Source organism: Benincasa hispida, chromosome 6 (assembly GCF_009727055.1).
Source record: "Benincasa hispida cultivar B227 chromosome 6, ASM972705v1, whole genome shotgun sequence".
NCBI classification, from domain to species: domain Eukaryota; kingdom Viridiplantae; phylum Streptophyta; class Magnoliopsida; order Cucurbitales; family Cucurbitaceae; genus Benincasa; species Benincasa hispida.
Window position 1 is genome coordinate 48,952,825 of NC_052354.1, and position 21,789 is coordinate 48,974,613.

A 21,789-nucleotide genomic window follows, 5' to 3' on the forward strand; every position below is an offset into this window, starting at 1 on the left:
TGTTGAGAGAAAAGCTTAGAAAGGAAAATTAGAAAAAAAAATGATAATGAGAGAAGCTTAAAAACGAAAATATTTTTTTTTAATTAAAAAAAAAGCACGTTGACGAAGGATCGAGTATGGGACACGGCAGGCGCTGGGGGGCACAGCTTTAGCCCTTCAACAGGTTTATCACTGAACCAAAGACAGTGTAACATGTGAACCGCATGATATATACATACAAAAATTTAACTAATCGAGGGCCCTCTTTGATCCGCATTCTTCTTTCTTTCTTCTTTTCTTCTCCATTTTGTCTATGTTTCTTTGCATTTTCTTATTCTCTTCTACTTCTCTTCTCCTTTTTTGCCTTAATATTTTTATTTTTGTTTACTTTGCTAGATAACCAAAACCGATCAACCGACTCGGTGCATTCTACCTCTCAAAAATCAATCACCACCGACTAAAACTGACGTCGACAGATGTACAATCCTAGTGGGCATTAAGAGATTGTATGAAAATTGATAACCAATACTTTCAAATGTTATACAAGAATTCAAAATGATAGCCTTAAACTTTAGACAAGAGTTCAAAATGCTTTTACTATTGGTATATCTATGAATAAAAACAATGATTGGGTGCAACCATAACCACCATACTCTCCTCCTCTTTATCACATAAATAAAGAAAAAATTAAAGATAATTTTTGAAAAAATCAAATTGTCATGTGACAATATTTTATTAGATGCAGTCTGATGTGCATGGAGGATGAGTACTTTCCAGGTGCACCCAAGTTTTTTCTTATAAATAAAAATAGTTATCTATATTCATAAACTTTGTACCTCGTTTCAATAGCACCTCGTAGATTTTTAAAAATTGCATCTAGTACCCTTAACCTTGAAAAAATAATTAAAATGTCATTACCTTTGGTATAAAGATAGGAATTATTCATTTACAACTTCATCATCATCTCCCTACTTCTCTATTTTCATTTCTTCAAACTCCTTCAATAGTTTTAATTCCCCCCTTCTTCCAATCTCCAATTTTTCTAGCTCTGATAACTTTTCCTTTATTTTATAAAATAGTATAAATTACAAAGAGTACAGACTCATTTCACACACAGAAAACAAAAACAAGGAATCACCACTGGAACAGTAACTATATTTGGAAACCTAGCATATTATCACTACATCCATGACAAAGAACTTTCCTCTTTCACTTGGTTTCACACTAATGCACCTTTATACTTCCCAGCAGCCTCTTTCCAATAGATGTTCGATGTATTGGCACTTGGCATCAGGGACGGTATACAAAAGTTTTCGGATCTTCGTGCTGTTTCTTTGTTGTCAATAGTTTTTGTCCAACTATCTTTCTTAGGATGATCTAAAGTTGTCAATAGTTTTACAGCTTCATTTAAGTACTCTATAGCCTTATCAATATCATTCATTTGTTCACTTAAGCTCATTTCATATTTTGGCTGCCTTGCTTCCTTTTCAGATTCGGCTATGAGTTTCTTCAATTCCACAGGGTAGTTAAGAGCAGGGATTGGATTAAAATTCCCTATATGATCATGATGAAATCCAGAATACTTCATTGCTTCATACTTCTTGGCATGGTCATGTTGGAAGTCATCTCTTGAACTTGAGTAAAGTACTTTTCCATTTTTTATAACATACCCCATTTCGAGAAGAATGGCGGTAGGTTCTCATCTTCCTTTGGTATCGACACGAGCAGGCTTGGATTTGGGATCATAGATATGACTTGTTTTGCTATTTTCTTTGGGATGTGATTCAATCTTCTTGTTGTCTGGATGAACAAAAAAATCATATAAAAAATCGACCATAGCCTAAATGAGTGTGTGATATGCTCACTCTTTATGCCTTAGAGACCTTGTGGCTTTTCTCTCTACTTCTAAATGGTTTATATAGGCACTTCAAACTGGCCAATCCAATCTAGCTAGACTTTTAGCATATTTAAAGCTCAAGGTTTCCTTTAGTGCAGCCTTGTAATTCCAGGTTAAATTCTTGGATTGACAAAGGATATGAAAGGAATCTAATTTTACTTTAGCCAAGAAGTTAAACCAACAATTTTAGCAAGCCACTAATGGTTCAAAGAAGAGTGTTAAAGTATTGATAATTAAGGATTAAATTTATTATATTTGTCAACTTGAGAAAGTCATTATATCATCATCTAGAAGTTAGAGGTTTGAATTCCTATTCCCACATCTTATTGAACAAAAAAAATTACTGTAACCTATTAGCTCAAGTTTTTTAGTTCATTGATGTGAATTTCAACAAAGTCAACCATTTAGTTAACGTTCTCCCGGAGGCTTGGGCAAATACATGTTCAATTTAATTATTGGAGATCCTATTTTGTACTTGTTGGGATGATAAATGGTCTCATACTGTTTAGAAGTTAAAAGATCCTTCAAAAGTAAAGACATCAAATTTATTGGTTGAAGGGCCTTTTAGGTAGAGTTCAACTGTAGAACTTTATTGACTTAAAATCTAACGTATACAATATCATATTGCTGTAAAAATACAAAATATCTATTGTCTAAAACTTACCATACATTTGGCATTCTTAATATATTAAATCACCAATGAGTCTAAAAGTTTAAACTAATAGATTATCGGAAGCGGAAATTGAATTATATCACCAGTTTAACACTCGGTTCACTAGTGGGCTTGGAAATTTGTAGAAGACCTAACAAATGAGAATCAATATTAATTTAAGAGAATTTTGTTACATCGGTTCAAACACAAGACCTCCCTTTGGGATATTATGTCAAATCATTATTGAAATCAAAAGCTAAAGCTAATAAGTTACAATAAATTTAATCATACCAATACTTTAAACCAACCTGAGCAAAGTTCAACTAGTTTAGGCGTATACCTTCGACCGAGAGGTTGGAGGTTCAAATTCCCAATCCTCATATGTTGTTGAACTAAAAAATGGAAGCAAGAATAAACCAATTCGAACTACGAAAATAATCTCTAGTCATTGTGTTCCTTGTATATAGACCCTTTTCATGGAAAAATACTCTGCCAACTATCCATGAAAATCATCTGTGAAATCACTTCCACACACACTAAGAAAAAGGATAGAGAATCACATTCTGCTAATCTAGGTCTCTGCTGATTATTGACACTAAGCAGAGAATAAAATCGACTTGCTTAGTCATAGATTCTTTGATCTGATAATAGGAAGTGCAAGAAGGGATAAAGAAAACTTACCGAGTTTTTTTCCTTTAGTTGAAAAGGAAACAATAATGTTCATTGATATAATGAAAAGAGTCTAATACTAAAAAACACAAGATACTAAAATCAACAAGAGTACAATGCAAATCATACAAAAGTTAAACCGAAGAAACAGAAGCATTCCGATTAAAAAAAAATCCTAAATGGAATAATTAGCAACAGGTTATGACAAATTTTTATAAATGCTGAGTTGTAAAAGAGATTCAACAACTTATGATTAAATTTCTACCAATATTGTAAAAAGGTCGAGAATAAATATGTAAAGCAATGCAGAATTTGACACAGAACAAATCAAGGTGGAGTTAACGTTTCTAAAGGGTATGGAAATAATTCACAAACGAGACACTCAGCACCTGACATTAAGCAACTTTTAGGAGTTTTTGATATCACAAGGCTAATAACAATTTCTTTATTGAACTTATCCAAGTTTTAATATTCAAATTCAGAAAATAGGAAAGCTTCCAATAGCTATGTATCTATCAGAAAAAATGGGTGACCAAAATAAGCTAAAAATTTACAAGGTAACCTTTTTTTGTGTGGCTTAATCAGAGTTTGGACATTCTTTGAATTCCTAATTGTTTATAGTACAGGCATCTTCTTCAAGCTGAAATGGGAGAACAAAACCAGATTCAAGCTCATAGTTCATACCCATTGAAGTCTTTCTTCTAGATTACGACTTGACATATTGGGATGGAAATATTTGAAAGCAAACCTCCAAAAGTTCTTCAATCTTTGGAAAGAATGGTTGTATCCAACTGCAACATCAAAATACAAACATAGGCATAACAACCACTATAAAATGGTTGTAATTTTTGGTTGTGATTACAATCTGACTTCTCTTATATTCCAATGCCATAGCATTATGTATCCTCTCATGGAACTTGGAGTGTCCAAACTTACAGAAAGGAAAAGACGGTAAGTTGTTACTAATAAGAGACTAAGCATCACCTTAAAGAATCATTTCTCATGGGTCAAATGCAGGAACTTCATGTTGAGAGGAATAAATGGCTTTATACACCGTTCTGTCGACAAAGTTTCGATATGGATCCTCCTTCCGCTTCTTAATCAAGTAAGCTAAACTATGTTCAACTTCAGATTTAACCTGATTATACAATTGGTTTGCACTATTCTTGTCCTTCAGGATTTCCTCCCTCCCTTTTGTTACTATTGGCTTACCAAACAGGTAGTAAAAACGGCCGGGTATCTTGGGCAAGAGCAAAGGAGGAAAAAGATTCTGATTACCGACCTCTCCACTATCCACATCCCTGAAATTCAGGGTATATTCAAAACCCAGAAAGAAAAATGAACTTCAATTTACATTTGTAATGCCCGTTTTTTCAAAAAGGAAAATAAGAAATAGAATAAGCCATAAAGAAAAGTTTTTTTTTTTAAACACTCTTTTTAAAGGGGGAAAATTATTGATAGACTGAAATATACAAATAGAGGGGGAGAACAGACCCGTAGAGGTGACAAAGCATAAATTTATATAAATAATATAGGTAAATCATACACCATGTGGATGAAGAAGAGTTACCTCACTCTAGCAGAATTCTGATTTGCCTCTCTGATGTAGTCACTAACTACAGGAATTTTCATCAGGTCATTATAATCTAAGGTCAGCTGGAAATAGGCATAAGATGAAGATGATAATAATAACCATAAAGGAAGTGATAACACAATTTCTTTTCAAGCATGAAGTTATATAGACAAGGTTGCACCAATTTTGTCTAATTAAACAAGTTTCACGATTTATTTATGAATTAATTTTTCAATGAGAAACTGAAAGTTTCACGTTTTCAACATACTCATTTGCTAAATCAGAAAATTGCATTCCCTCTTAAATTCCCATGAAACTTCAAATTCTTCCTTCATTTTTGTATGACAGAGAAGACCGTGATCCCCATCTGGACACCAAAGATGACTCAATACCACTGCATTGCTCTTCTACCGATAAGGATCAAACAAGAAAAATATGGATATCTCTGAAAGGTGTCCCTGGGTTTTCAGCCCCAAACTCTCGGGGCCCATTTGGCTCCTTGTTTGAGATGAGGGGGTTGGGCTAGCATAGCATTACGACATTTGGTTGATTGTTTTACAAACTCAAGTTATAGGGCTTGATGGCTTGTTAGATCCAGTTTTCTAACTTAACTTACAGATCTAGGGAAACTTATTGAAAAATTTTGCAAGGACGCCAACTTGAGCATAGCTAAAGCTCAAATGGTTGGCATTATATTTTTGACCAAAAGATCAAATATTTAAATCTCCAACCCCACAAATTATTGAATTAAAAAAGAAGTCTGGTAGGAAAATATGAATTATTATTAGGATAATAAGGGGCATTTTTTGTCATGAGACATTAGTTAAAAGGAGTTGGTTAGTAAAAAGTAAATATATAGAGCAGGCATGTGGGAGTGGGGTGAAAGCAGATGGAATTTGGGATGCAGTTATTTTGGGAGAGTTCAAGTGGCCAACCCTCTCAAAGTGATTGAGAATTATAAGTTCTTTTTCTATATTGTAATACAATTTCAGTGTTGTTTTCTTACTCCTCGTCTCAAGATTGGGGTCCTATGTTGGGTTTGGCAAGATGTGGAATCCCAAATCGGTAGTTTTTGAAGGAACGGGTGGGCTCCAACCCTATAAATGGAACTCATGTCCTTTGTTTTCAAATATCCCAATTAGCAAAAAAAAAAAAAAAAAAAAACACTTTAAGTTGTATATTAATTAAATTCCCTCTTGCATTTTCTACTTTGAGAGTGGAAAAAAGAAAAAGGGTGTGAGCAGACAAGAGTTTTAAAGAGAGTGATTTTGTAATTGGGGTTGGGGAGAGATCTCTGTGTGATTGTAGTAATTTTTCACATAGTAGATTTTTTCTGGTTCATGGTTTTTCTCCGATTGGGGAGTTTTCCACGTAAATCCTTGTGTTCTTAAATTTATTGCTTTTTATTTTTTTTTTTAAATTTCTCTGTTATTTTCTGCTCATTTCCTGTGCTATAAGTGGAAGGTTTTTTCCAACAGTCCTACTCCTATCAAAACTTCATATGCTTGAGCTACCAAAATGGTAAGCAAACACCATAAAATCAAAGGATAGGGAATCAAACTTACTTGTGCTATGTCGTCTTCTCCAACAGCACCAAATGGTACAATTGTAGCCCCAAAACGAGCAGCCATTCTCACAAATTCCTGTTGATTTGGCCAGAACAGCTTATACTCTTCACCCTGTAAGTTTGCAGAGGAAAAAATGAATGAACATGGGAAACCTTAATCTCAACCATCAGTTGTTGATGTCTATTAAACTGCAACTTTTTTCTGTGGTGATGGAACATAGGTATTTGAAGTACCTTATAGTGAAGAGCCTCGCGAGCACCCCCAGGATAGAGGAGAACGTGTGCTTTTTCTGATAACAATTTGTATAGATTGTTAGCAGTGACAGGTACTGCACCAAATACTTTCACCCAGTCAATCATAGAAAATTCAGGAGATTCAGACTCGAGTTTTCCCAAGAACAACTCTGGATGTGCTATTCCACGAACCACAATACTCTTCTCTCTCAAGAATCCTTCAACTAAAGGAGTTAGCTCCAATCCTAATAAATTGTGATAACCTACTAGCAACACGGGACCTTCATTAGGAACTCCAGAAAGACCTTTCACTATAGTTCCATCTCCCAAAGTTGAGAACATTGTAGAACCAGTGAGAAAATGAAATAGTCTGCCACATACATAATAGCTTTTAGTAGTTTTCTAACTTTCTGCCTACAGACGTAAGACTGAGGAGAAAGTTAAACGGGTTGATTCATGCATGGTGTGACAAATCCAAGATACAGATGGAACCTATCACAGTAACCTAGCTAATTGTACTATGACCAGTGTGCTTCAAGTACATTATTTTCAATCTAAAAGGTTAATCTTTATTTTTTTTTAATGAAAAATTAGGTTTTTTCATTAAAGAAATGAACACAAAAATAAGAAAAGATATAAACGATAAATATATAATATTCCGAAAACTGTAACTTGATCTCACCAAGTTGAACAAATACATTGTTGGAGCTTCTAATATTTATAAATATTAGTTGCCAATATTTGGTCTTTATTGTCTTTATTTTTTTTTCCTCATGTTGTAACGAGTCTTTCTCCTATATAACAAAACTTAGGTCGTACTTATTTGAATATATCATAATATTTTTTCTACCAAAACTAAGAAGTTATAAGAGTAGGAAATATTGTATTCAAACTTCAATAATTTTACTTCCTTTCCAATTAATATTGATTTCCACTAATTGGCTTCCACAAACGTTCGAGTACACAAGTGTGGGAAATTGTTAAAATTATTGATCAAAAGATTAAATTTACCTTAAGAGATAAGCTTAAGTTTTGAGCTGCTTGGTGTTGGTTTTCGTGATTTAACATATATATTACATTACATGGAGAATTTGATCAATGTTCAAGTACACAATTTAAGCCTAAGGCAACTACCAAGAGAGGAAGGAAAATAAGCGCTAATTGATGTAAAAATTACCCAGTCACTTGAGTAAAAGCATAATTGTACTCTGCTAAACTGGGTGGAAGATAATCCGTAACAGCATCATGCTTTCTTGACCGGCGATACTTGTAAGTGCTTTTAATGACTGTCATTAAACCAATGCCATCTTCCTGTTACATGATACCAGGCTGACAAGTCATATGACTTTTACTTGAGACAGAGAAAGAAAAGAGTGTTACAAGCATGGTGCAGCTCTCTTAACAGCGTTTCTTTAATCAGAAGCAAAAACATTTTAGTTAATTTGAATGAGGTACAGGAATATTTGCATTATCATAAACAAATAAATTTTCTGTTTTTCTATTATTAGAGAGAGAGAATATTTTCCTTGGAGTTTGGAAAAGAGACTAATGCTGAAAAGTAAATATTCAAAATGGAAAAATTTGCAAAAAAATTAACAACATAAGCATCATACAAGGAAGAAGCAGAAAAAATAATAGAAAGAGAGCACCGCCGTGAAGCTTTTAGCTTGGCCCACTCAAACCATGATTTCTGAGCATTCTCGAAGATACATGATTCTAATCGAACAAATTTCAAAAATTAAACATTCACGGCACTAGACCAAAGTAATTGAGCTTTTGGTGGAAAGGAAAGCCCAATGAGAAGTTGAAGAGTGTTGGACTTTGAGTCCTTGGAAAAGAAACCCAAAATTGAAACACTGAATTCCAGCCAAACAGCATAATTTTTTCTCTCTTTGGGATAAGAAACAATTTTATTGATTGACTGAAATATCCAAGGATATCTATAGATACAAAAGGCCCATATTTTTATTCTTAAAAATGGGAGAATATAATGCACTTTTGATAATTTCCTAGCATGAATGAGGATTTTTCCTTTAAACCAGACTATGTTTCTACCAGCAAAGCATCATAATATTGTCTACCATAGTTTCACGTACCAATAATAAGGTGTGCCCATTTTCCTTGAAATACCGAACTGTACAATTTTGCAATGATTTCCGAAGTCGTTGGGCTTCATCTCCACTTGGAACCATGTTATCCTTGCCACTGAAGGCATCACAAATTGTAATTAATTATAAGAATGTTGGACCGATTATGAATCAAACAAATTCCTAATATTGAGTATGACGATTTGACAATTTAAAATAAGGCAGAACTCAAGCAGAAGTATTTTGGCATGAAGTGGTTCGTGATAGATCACCAGTAGGAACCCAGATTGAGATCGCAAAGTTATAAAACTGGGGCTGAAACTGTATTACAAGATCTAAGAAAAATACACGAGCAATAGCTTTCTGAGAGTGCTATTCTTTCCAACAAAAACTTCCCAAATTATTGTTTCTCTCTACTTTTAACCAACCTTTCTACAAGATAACATGGATTCCATCTTAAAACCAATTATAAATGAGAAAAGTAACCCATCTATTTTATAAAGATGATGATATTCCTTGATTTTTCTAATGTAGGATCCTCAACATGTCCCTCAAAATTGTATCTTTTTGGGTTCATCATCCTTGAATCGAATCCAAATTTTTATTTTTGGAACGAATGCCCATTTGGGCTTCATGGGTTCTAGTACCATATTATATAACATGGGTTCATCTCAAAACCAATTGGTAATGAAAGAAGTAGCCCACCAATCTTATAAAGATTGTGAGATCCCTCAACTTTTTTAACGAGGGATCCTCAACACTTTCCTAATAAACACATTATTTAATGATTAATTTGCCCCTTCCTATAATCCTGACAACCATCTAATCCACTGTCCCACAGCATGCCATTTAACTGATCTAATGAATGTTGTGGGAACGAAACTAAAAAATGTGATGCAACAATTTGAGATAATAGTAGTGCTGTATTTAACACACCACTCAAACTCATCTATATTTGTATTCTGTTTCATCCTCTCCAAGGCGAGAAGGAAAGGTTTATGTGGTGAGCCAGGTTGTGTTCTGTTTTGTGGAGCTTTGGAGAAAGATGAACGACATCATAGGGATTGAGAGAACTTTGAGTGATGTTTGTTCCTTTGTAAGGTTCTATGTTTCTTTGTAGGCTTTGGTGGTGAACCTTTTTGTAATTATCCTTTAGATCTTGTTTTACTTGATCGGAGGCCCATTTCATAGTTTGCCCATTTTTTGAGGGCTTTATTTCTGCATGCTCTTGCAATTGTTCCTTTTCTTTTTTCTCCATGAAAGTTTAGTACTTTGGTTATTCATCCAAAAGAACAAATACCACTCACACCCATGCACACACACACTCAGTTCTGGGTAAGAACCTAGCAAGCACAAGTACTTCGGCATTAACAGCATGGAGACGAGAATTAGCATAAGCAGCAGCTGATTTGAGCAGCTTCAGCTTCCAAAGAAGGGTATCCTTTGGTATAATGCTAGCCAGATCCTGAAAATAGAATGGATGAGAAGAATTTTCAACTCAATTAAATTGATCATGTAAGAAAATTACAATGTCTAGGGCAAAAGATATGATAAGTTAATTTAGAGTACTACAAGTAAACCTCATTGCCTTAGCTCATTACAATGAGTAGGGGAGTTCATAGACAACCCCCTACTACAAGCATTGCTTGAAGTTATAATAAACTTACACTTTATTAATATTAACAAGGCTAAATATATAATTTAGACCCAAAATTCGGTATGTCTTAATTTTAAAAAAATAAAAAAATAATTTCACCTTGTATTGTGTAAGACCCCTAGTTAGGAATTTGTTGGGGTAATTAGTAGAATATTAGGAGGGTTATTAGTTAGGACATATTAGTAAATAATTAGTAAGTTGGTTAGGTATTTTACTATAAATAGAGGGGGAAGGGTTGGAGAAAGGTGTGAAGAATTTAGTGGGATTTCCTAGTTTAGGAATTTGGGAGAGGATTTCTAGCCCTCTTGAAAGTGCTGGTTTGACACTATTCTATTAGGTATTTTTGTTCATTTTGCTTACAAGATTATAGTATTTTTCAATATATTTTTCTATATTTTTGTAATTGAATGGTTATTGAGTTTGTTCTATATTTTTTAGTATTGTTCTTGTTAGGAGGAATCCTAACATATTGATTTGTTTTCTCCTTTCAAGTCCTTACAATTACAAAATATTAAGAGAAAAATGATGTGTAAGTTTATGAATCTACCAATTATGTCGTAAGATATTTATTGGGTCCAATTTTTTTAATGGAAAGTTGTTCTAGGTTGGGTTACTACGAGTAAGGTTATGGGAAGCATGTAGATTTTTTATTTTTTTGGGTATACATATCTACGGCATCAAATTAAAATTCATATATTTTGCATTTTCATCTCAATAAATAAAATATATTTTGATTTCACATCATATGTCATCCACACTTGTGGAGTTAGAGATCAGCAAAACACTCAACAAGTGACTTGATTTGATTGGAGAGAAAAGGACTGGTTCAAACACAAAACTTCTTGTTTTAATATCATATTGAATACTACTTGATTCAACAACTTAAATTGATTATGGTATGTTGATGTTTTATTCACATTCTTTATTTTAGAAAAAGGAAACAGAACTTTTCGTTTAAAAATGAAAAGAGACTAATACTTAAAAATACAGTTTTATTCATATTCTTAATTACAACCAAAGAACCCATCTCAAAAATCTTAATTTTTTTCTCAAAATGTGTCAGCCATAACTGTAAACAACTTCTCTGTTTCTGAAATATGATCTAATTAACATAGATATTTAACAATGTATAGTGATAGAAAAGGAAGGTAAGCAACAGCAAACTAGGAAGGAAGTTGTGCGTGTTTTGAGAGTGAAAAGAAAAATGAGATGGATAGCTCATCCATGATGGTAAGGGGTACATAATTTGTTTATTTATTATTGTCTTTTAAAAAAACAGTCCCTCAAGGTGTACTTTGTAAAGTATTATTTAAAATGCAATAATCAGATTCCACGAAAGAAAAGCCATAACATCCTCCTTACCGAAAGATATGGTAGTAAGGCAGTCAAGTTTTGTGATACTTTTTCAAATTGCTGCATTGGAGGAAGCTTGCTTTCAACATCGACCGTTGCCATTTTCAATGGTTCACCTGGTGTGGCAGTAGAAATAAACATGGTTTTACATTTTAATCATAGCTACAAATCCAAGTATTGTTTAAGAAATAATAATAAAGTTATATCTAAAAGAGAATCCAGGAATCCTTACGCTGCACCAAACCACTCAAAGCGTAATTCTCATTGAAACAAAAATACACAAGAAAAAGGTCTGCCAAATTTTCTCAACAAACATATCATGTAAAGTGCAGAAACGTTTTGTAGGTTATATCTGAAAATAAAACAAAAAATTTCAATAGTTCTTGTAGTAGTGTACAGGTCTTTGCTTCATGGTGGTGCTATAGAAAGAGGGTTTATTTTTTTTTTTTCTTTCCTGTTCTGTTCTGTTTTTTATTTTTTATTTTTTATTATTATTATTTTTTATTTTTTGTAATTATGCTCCTTTGATTCTTCAAGATTGAAGGGCTCTTTAGGGAGAGGATTCACTCTTCCCCTGCCCTCTAGGTTCTCAAGAAGAAGAAGAGTTCTTTATTATTAACCTTTTCAATAATACATTGACAATTTAACAGAGTAAATTAGGACATCGGTTTCAACATCTTCAACACTCTTCATTAGTACGTTTTGATTCATGGTGAAAGATAAAGAGTAGCCTCAAAACCTTAAATCCTTCAAATTTAACCCTTGCCATTCCTTTCTGTGAAGCATATGTGAAGTTACGTGAAGCATATCTCAGGGACAGGCACTGTGTCACGGTCATACTTGTCCAGGGCCTGTTGCTCATGACCGCATGCTCAATCCAGCCCTTTTTATCATGCTTTCATGTTATGTATTTCATTAGTTAAGTTAGTTTTCTTTTCTTGTACTTTTTGTTGTTAGTGACCGCTCGCCCTTTTTCATATCCAAGGGTTCCAGTTGGCATTTTTATTCAGAATGCACTATATGAGGATAAGACTAACCATCACTTCCCCATATCCGGTGTGGTATGCTATAAGGGTGCCAGTTGGCTTTTTGTTCAGAACGCACTATATGGAGATAAGACTAACCATCACTTCCCCATACCCTGTGTGATATGCTATAAGATCGTTGTTGTTGCTTATTGCTTTCTAACCTACTACAATCTTTCTCTTCTCTATTCACACATTCAAACGTTTGCGAAAACCTTTTTCTCTAAACCCGTTTTCCAAAACCGTTTTCTCTAAAACGAGAGTAGAGGTTGCAAGAGGCACCCGGTGTGCCATCGGTGTTCCGTATTCGAATTAGCTGACTTGTTTGTGAGCGGAAACAAGTGTCGCACAATTGCTAAGTGAAGCTTCTGAAAGTGCGATTGTGACAATTGGTATCAAAGCCAAGTCGGCTCATAGAGGGAAGAATCAGTAATCATGTCAGCGACAACAAACTTGAACAAGTCCCAAGCGGACAGACTGTTAGAGATGGAGGAGCAAATGCTCTACCTGAGGGAAGTCCCTGATAGTGTTTGTTTCTTGGAAACTCAATTGCAAAAAGTTGCCGACAAAGCCGACGGAATCGATGCAATAGTTAACTGCCAAGACAGGTTACCTGTCAAAGAATTAATGATGAGGGTGGATACCCTAGAGACAAAAGCTGCACGATCCGGCAGTTTTGAGCGTAGGGATAGCTCAACGGGCTCTATTGCCCACATAGAGGAGCGCGTCGAAGAGTTGGACGGCTCCCAGAAAGCAATAATTCAAATTGTAACAAATCTGTCAATAAATTTTCTATTGGCCCTTGACGTCGTCAGAGCCGAGATTGCGGATGTGAATGCGAGGGTGAATCTCACTATCCAAGCTGTAGGGAACCAAGCCCCACCTGGGGGAGCATTCCAAGTGAACAGGATAATCCTAAAACCAAAACCCTTTTGCGGGGTGCAGAATGTGAAGGCCTTAAAGAATTTTATCTTCGACCTTGAGCAATACTTCAAGGCGACGAACACTGTGACAAAGGAATCAAGAGTCACGCTAACAACCATGCATCTGGCTGAAGATGCAAAATTGTGGTGGAGATCACGATTTATGGACATGCAAGAAGGGCGGTGTATGATAGATACCTGGGCTAAATTGAAACAAGAACTTCGTTCGCAATTCTTTCCTGAGAACGTTGAGATTTTGGCCCGACAGAAACTTCGAGAATTAAAACATATGGGCAACGTCCGAGATTATGTGAAGCAATTTGTTGGACTTATGTTAGACATACGTGACATGACCAAGAAAGTCAGTTTCTGTTTTGTCGAAGGGTTGAAACCGTGGGCAAAAATGAAACTATATGAACAAAGGGTGCAAGATCTCCCTTCTGCCTATGCGGCAACGGAACGGTTATATGACCTCAATACAGACTCTCAAGACGTGAGAAAGCAGCCAACTTCCTCAAATGGAGGAAATAGAAACAGTCGTTCAAGTCTCCCAGACTTGAGGGAGGAGACAAGAACACCGGTGGGATCGCAAGCCCTTCCGAAAGACGTCAGGGAACAATTGGCGAGGGCCGCCACAGCAGTATAACAACTACAACCGTCCACTGTCCTGCTACATATGTAGAGGACCACACATAGCGGGTGAATACCCAAATCGAACTGCCTTTAATGCCTTTCAAGCCACATTAGCCCCAAGCTCGGAAGATAAGGCCGAAAAAGTCGAACCCAAAACTGAGCCGGCCGAAGAGAATGACAATCCCAGGATGGGAGCATTGAAATTCTTATCCGTGCTCCAGAAGAAGATGGGAGAGACAAAGGAACCGTTGGAGAGAGGACTCATCTATGTGGATGCTTGGGTCAACCAGAGATCGACTAAGAGTACCATGGTCGACTCTGGGGCAACCCACAACTTCATGACTGAAACAGAGGCCCGTCGTCTGAACTTAACCTGGGAAAGGGACGTTGGGAAAATGAAAGCCGTAAACTCTACAGCCCTGCCTATTACGGGGATAACGAAAAGAACGTCAGTGAAGTTAGGGGATTGGAAAGGCCTTGTTGACTTCGTAATTGTTAAGATGGACGATTTTGATGTAGTGTTGGGGATGGAATTCTTACTCGAACACAAAAGTATACCGATGCCCGTCGCCAAGTGCCTAGTAATTACTGGATCTATGCCCGCCGTAGTTCAAGCCAACATCAAACAACCAAACGGGATAAGAATGATTTTAGCCCTCCAACCGAAAAGGGGCCTTGCCTACAATGAACCCACGTTCATGGCCATTCCGATTGAGTCAGTCGAGACTGTGGAAAAGAAAGTCCCTCGAGACATCCTGTGTGTCTTGGAAAAGTATCGTGATGTCATGTTGGATAGTTTGCCCAAATCCTTGCCTCCATGGACGGGGATCGACCATGAAATCGAACTGCTACCAAGGACGAAGCCGCCTGCTAAGAACGCATATCATATGGCTCCACCAGAGTTGGCCGAACTCCGAAAGCAATTAGACAAGTTGTTGGATGTAGGGTTTATTAGACCAACAAAATCCCCCTATGGAGCCCCAGTGTTGTTTCAAAAGGACGGAAGCCTTCGGCTATACATCGACTATTGAGCTTTAAACAAGCTCATTGTTTGTAACAAGTACCCCTACCCATCATCACAGACTTATTTGACTGGCTTCACGGTACCAAATATTTCTCGAAATTAGACCTATGATCGGGGTACTACAGGTTCGAATTGCCGAAGGGGACGAACCAAAGACGACCTGCATTACGAGGTGTTGAAATTAGGGTTTTTTTTACTCTAGGGGCAAATTTGTCTTTTTTCCTGTAACCTAGGGTTTCCCTTTTTTTCTATTTAAGCCGGTAGTCTCTGTGTATACTTTGTATCAGTTTCTAATAAGAATCCTTTATCTCGTGGTTTTTTCTCCCTTATTAGGGTTTTCCACGTAAACTTTTTGTGTGCTACTTTCTATCTCTACTCTGTCTTTTTCATCATGGTACCAGAGCATGGAGACAAAACCCTGGCCACCATTGAGGAAAACCCAATAGGAGAATCCCAATTACCAGTAGGTGAAACCAATGGCACAGATATAGCCATTCTTATCCAAAATGCAATTGATCGATATTTTCAATCTGTTCTTCCCCACCTTCAACGTGATGATCAGCCGACCAGACCCGACTAACCGATCAGCCAATTCAAGACGAGCGGTGCTTTGCAGCGCTTTGCGGCAAGTCCATCCGCTTCCTTCCGCGCCAGAAAGTTCAAATCCGATACAGCCTCAGCCAGTCGACGCCTTACAGGTCGCGCAGCTCCAAACCGGCACCATCCCTCCCGTGCGGTCCAGTCCAGCAGCGTTTTCCGTCCAGTTCCAGCCGATGCAACCAGTCGGCGCGAATCCATCAGGTTCCTCTCAGCCGCTGCCAAATCGAGGATCTCTGATTGACGCCGCCGTCAATAGCGCTGGAGCTAGTCCAAGCCGCAGCCTGTTTCATCAACCGAATCAGCCGGGAATGGATCCAACCAATGGTTGCCACTTCATCAATCGGGATCCCCTGCTCCAGCCGGATGAGAATAGTCGTTTGGGACAGTCATCGCCGATCATTGGTGGGTTTGGAGGTAGAGAATCATCGTCCCATCATCGGGATCAAGGGAGTATAATTCAAGACCAGTTTACTCAGTTGCAACTCTAGATTAAGCAGCAGAATTAGATGTTCCAGTAGCAGATAGCCGCCATCGGGGAAGCACTAGGATCGACATCCAATGCCCAGCCAGATCTAAACCCGAATCAACCGATTTACCCTGGAAATTCGGTAACTTCTTTCCCTGCCTTCTCTTCAAATTTATTCTCTAGAGCAATAGGAAACTCTTCTAGCTTTATTGTAGGAGAAAAATTAAATGGTGATAATTATTTTTCTTGGTTCCAATACATTAAAATGGCCCTTGAAGGTCATAAATTCGGGTATCTAACAGGTGAGATACCAAAGCCAAGACCAGGCGACCCCCAAGAACGAATTTGAAATGGAGAAGACTCTACTTCGGTCTATTTTGGTAGGGAGTATGGAACCTCAGATTAGGAAACCCTTACTATATGCAGCCACTGCTCGAGACATTTAGGAGGCATTCCAAAAGCTTTACTCCAAAAGATAGAACGCTTCTCGATTATATACCTTACGTAAGCAAGTCCATGAGTGTAAGCAAGGGGCAACGGATGTTACAATATACTTCAATGAACTATCACTTCTCTGGCAAGAGATGGATTTGTGTCGTGAGATTGTTTGGAATTGTCCATGTGGAGGAGTCTTGCATTATCAATCTGAGGAAACCGACCGTGTATATGACTTCCTTGCTGGATTGACCTTTAAGTTTGATGCAGTACGAAGTCGTATACTGGGAACCCGTTCAATACCATCCTTAATGGAAGTTTGCTCTGAAGTACGTCTCGAGGAAGGCAGATCTAGGGCAATAAATAATACATTGGTGACGCCGACAGACTCTGTTGCTTTCAAAACCTCAGGCCCTGTCCATGATAAATAGAACAGCAAGCCGACTCCAATGTGTGAACATTGCAAGAAGCCCTGGCACACGAAAGATCAGTGTTGGAAGTTGCATGGCCGTCCGCCGAATAGTAAAAAACGACAGTCGAGTTGGGCACTGGTAGGTGAATCAGTAACTGGAGGTCCGCAACCTCAGATTCAGGAAAACAATCAGAACACTTATGGTACAATGGGAGTAAGTGCAATCGCTCAATCAGGTACTCTTCACTCCTTTAGCCTTGTTAGCATAACTGGTAGTAAACCATGGATTTTAGATTCAGGGGCTACAGGCCACTTGACTGGCTCTTCCGACCAGTTCCTTTCTTATCAACCAAGTGCTGGGAATGAGAGGATCAGAATTGCTGATGGGTCCTTTGCCCCTGTGGCCAGAAAATGAGGGTTGTCACCTTTTGAGGGCTTAGTTCTTCAAGATGTGTTGCATGTGCCTAAAGTCTCTTACAACCTTTTATCTGTTAGTAAAATTACAAGGGATTTGAGATGTCGTGTTATCTTCTCACTCGATGCTGTTGTTTTTCAGGAACTGAACTCGGGGATGACGATTGGCATTGCCCAGCATGATAGGGGACTCTATTTCCTCACTGAAGAAGTCTCATCTAGGATATGTGATAGGACTAGTTTACTTCCATCACATTTTTCTGTTTCTAAAACTGAATATATTATTGAAATAGGGAAAGAAGACAACACAAGGAGTTTACGTGGAAAACCCTAATTCAGGGAAGAAAAACCACGATAGAAAAGAACTTATTATTTTTATATCAATTTACAATAGACCCAACCCTAGATATAAATAGAATAATGTGAAACCCTAATTTAGCAAATATAGTAAAAAGACAAAAATGCCCTTAGGGTAATTTAACATATTTCAACACTCCCCCTCAAGTTGGGCATAGATATCAGCAAGGCCAACTTGCTAATACAAGCTTCAAAACGTCTGTCTTGATAACCCTTTCGTAAAGACATCGGCGATCTGTTGGACTGAAAGTCATAGGGAATACAAATAGATCCGCGGTCTAACTTTTCTTTAATAAAGTGCCTATCAATTTCAACATGTTTGGTTCTATCATGTTGTACGGGATTGTTTGCAATACTGATGGCAGCCTTATTATCACAATACAGCTTCATAGGCCCAAGACTACTCTCGTGAAGATCAAATAAAACTTTCTGCAACCAGATTTCTTCACACACTCCAGATTCATAGCTCTATACTCTGCCTCAGCACTACTTCTGGCAACTACACCCTGTTTTTTACTCCGCCAAGTTACCAAGTTTCCCCATACAAAGGTACAGTACCCTGAGGTTGACCTTCTATCAGTCACAGATCCGGCCCAATCTGAGTCAGTATATGCCTCGATGCTTCATGTGTCATGTTTCCTGAATACCAAGCCCTTCCCAGGGGTGGACTTTAAATTATCTCAAAATTCGAGTCACAGCTTCCATGTGCTCCTCATATGGACTCTGCATGAACTGACTTACTACACTCACAGCATAGGAGATGTCGGGTCTAGTATGAGACAAGTAAATCAGTTTTCCTACAGGCGTTGATACCTCTCCTTATTCACAGGAACTCCTTCCAAAACTTTTTCAGTTTGCTATTGACCTCAATAGGGGTGTCAATAGGTTTGCATTCGGTCATTCCTGTTTCTTTTAACAAGTCCATCTTGTGTACTTCCGCTGAGAACAGATATTCCTGCTTTCGATCTTGCCACTTCCATCCTAGAAAATACCTTAAACTACCAAGATCCTTGATTTCAAATTCACTCGCCATCCTTTGTTTTAGCTTAGCAATTTCTGCCGTATCATCCCCTGATAGGATGATGTCATCAACATACACTACCAACACAGCAATCTTTCCTAAGGTGATTTTTTGGTAAACAAGGTATGATCAGAATGTCCCTAAACAAACCCTTGGGACTTAACAAACACGGTGAATCTGTCAAACCACGCCCTAGGAGACTGCTTCAACCCATATAAAGACTTCCTGAGTTTGCAAACATGATTCCCAAACTTAGCTTCAAAACCTGGAGGTGGACTCATATAAACTTCCTCTACCAACTCACCATTTAGGAATGCGTTCTTTACATCTAGTTGATGTAGGGGCCAATCTTTATTCACGGCGACAGACAGAAGAACACGAATCGTGTTTAACTTAGCCACTGGGGAAAAAGTTTCTGAATAATCAAGTCCAATACGTCTGAGTGAATCCTTTAGCAACTAAACCTGGCTTTATATCTCTCAAGTGTTCGTCAGACTTATACTTCACTGTGAACACCCATTTGCAACAACTGTTTTGTGACCTCTAGGGAGAGCTACTAACTCCCAAGTCTTATTTGCCTCAAGAGCTCTCATTTCCTCCATTACTGCTGCTTTTCCATTCGGGAACTTCCATGGCCGCATGTACACTGGTAGGTATTGTTAGAGCATCTAGTTGAGTAGTAAAAGCCTTAAAAACAGGAGATAAGTTACTATAGGTCAGAAAGCTATGCAAAGGGTATTTTGTACATGACCTGGTTCCCTTTCTCAAAGCAATTGCATATCCAGGGTGTTATCATAGTTGTCAGTTTTCGTCTGTCTCTCTTCAGTATCGGACTTTGAGACAATTCTGCATCCTCTTGAGGATTTTTAAGCATCTCATCCCTTCCTGACATTTCAACTCTCTGAGCTCATTTCGTCACTTTCTATGTTCCCAGACTTTTCTTCAAGACTCTCCTTTTGAGACAACAGGATCTTGAACTTGTGCTGGTTCTGACGCTTGACACTTTCCGATGGAACACCAGAAGGTTTCCTGAATTCCTTTCTGAGATTCCTCCTATAATACGTAATCCAGGGCACTTGTTTAGTAGGAAGAACTGACACGGGAACAACAGGAGCCGAATTAGGTTCAAGACTAGGTAGAGCTAGGTCCAGGAATATTGGGACTAAGCTGAATATTGGGACGAAGTTCAAGTTCAGGAATATCCGGACTAGGCTCAAGGTTGAGGCTAATGGGTATGGAATACGTGGAATTGTTAGTCTCTTCATTCGTGGTCTCCCTCTGAAGATGACTAACGGGAAAGAAGGTTTGTCTTCAAGGAACGTGACATCCATAGTAACAAAATATTTTCTGGAAGATGGATGGAAGCATTTATAGCCTCGCTGATGAAGAGGATACCCGACAAACACACATGTTTTAGCTCGTGGAGCAAACTTAGTCCGATGTGGACCATGAGTATGAACAAAGGCTATACACCCAAACACACGAAGAGGAACCTCAGGAATAAGACGGGTAGACTGATAGGACTCTTTGAAGCACTCAAGAGGGGTTTGAAACTTTAGGACTCGGGAAGGCATTCTATTAATTAGATGAGTTGCGGTAAAATCGCATCTCCCTACAGGTACGAAGGAAGAGATGCTGGAATTATCAAGGAACGAGCCACTTCAATAAGATGGCGATTTTTTCGTTCAGCTACCCATTTTGTTGTGGAGTATATGCACACGAGTTTTGATGGATGATCCCTTTTGACACTAGGAATTCCTGGAAGGTGTGGTTGACAAACTCACGACCATTGTCACTTCGGAGAATGGCAATCTTTGTGTTAAACTGTGTTAATACAGTGGTATAGAACTGTTTGAAGGTAGATAAAACCTCGAACTTATCAGCAAGGAGATATACCCATGTAAATCGGGTATGATCATCAATGAAAGTTTACAAAACCACCGTTTACCAGACAGGTATTGATGTTCGAGGGACCCCAAACATCACTGTGAACCAGGTGGAAAGGCTGGGTAGGCTTATAGGGCTGAGAAACAATGAACGGAGGATGTTGTTTGCACGTATACAGACATCACAAGATAATGAAGAAACATTCACATTATGGAATAATGAGGAACAAATAACCGCATATATTGAAAACTAGGATGTCCAAGACGAAAATGCCACAATAATAATCTGTTTCAGATATAGCAAATGAAGATAAAAGGCTAGTCCTAAACAAGCTTCTGGAGGAAGCATCTGTAGAAAGGAAATATAGGCCTCTGTCATATCGGGCAGTGCCAATCGTCCTCCCCGAGCTCAAGTCCTGAAACAAAGCAGTATCTGGTGAGAAGACAACTCTACAGTTCAAATCTTTTGTTATTTTGCTTATTGATAATAAATTAAGAATTTTGGGCACATGTAAGACATTTGCAGGATTTACATGAAATGGTGACAGTCTGCCTTTTACACAGGGAGCGAAGGACCCATCCGCAATTCGAATCCTCTCATTTCCAGCACTTGGATAGTATGAGAGAAATCGGTCGGATGAGCCAGTCAAGTGATCGGTTGCTCCTGAATCTAGAATCCATAACTCATTCCCCTCAGCAAGGAAACTCAAGGATTGAGGATTACCTGATTGAGCAACTGTTCTGATTCCTACGGTACCTGAATCCCCAGGATTAGTCACTGGAAGCTGTGTTTGAGGTCGTGTAGTCCCCTCAACTGATTCACCCACTAGAGCACACCCAAATTTCGACTTGTCATTCGGAGGGCAACGTTTACCATTTGGAGGGCGACCATGCAATTTCCAGCACTGATCCTTCGTATGCTACT

General features: G+C 37.9%; 1 protein-coding gene across 7 annotated transcripts in view; it reads right to left on the bottom strand.

Moving 5' to 3' along the window:
* Window positions 1–3,610: 3,610 nt before the first annotated feature.
* Window positions 3,611–21,789, bottom strand: part of LOC120079790 (acyltransferase-like protein At1g54570, chloroplastic) — a 35,231-nt gene continuing 17,052 nt past the window's right edge. For 3 of the 7 annotated variants that reach the window (XM_039034182.1, XM_039034183.1, XM_039034179.1), the window contains 8 exons: window positions 11,678–11,784; window positions 10,002–10,123; window positions 8,668–8,776; window positions 7,749–7,882; window positions 6,572–6,941; window positions 6,336–6,449; window positions 4,768–4,853; window positions 3,611–4,498 (listed from right to left, as the gene is read on the bottom strand). In XM_039034182.1, coding sequence (XP_038890110.1) covers window positions 4,198–4,498; window positions 4,768–4,853; window positions 6,336–6,449; window positions 6,572–6,941; window positions 7,749–7,882; window positions 8,668–8,776; window positions 10,002–10,123; window positions 11,678–11,784 — 1,343 coding nt within the window. In that variant the 3' untranslated portion in view covers window positions 3,611–4,197. The remainder of the gene's footprint in view (window positions 4,499–4,767; window positions 4,854–6,335; window positions 6,450–6,571; window positions 6,942–7,748; window positions 7,883–8,667; window positions 8,777–10,001; window positions 10,124–11,677; window positions 11,785–21,789) is intronic. The other 4 variants (XR_005482351.1, XR_005482350.1, XM_039034180.1 and 1 more) reach the window with 4 other exon arrangements.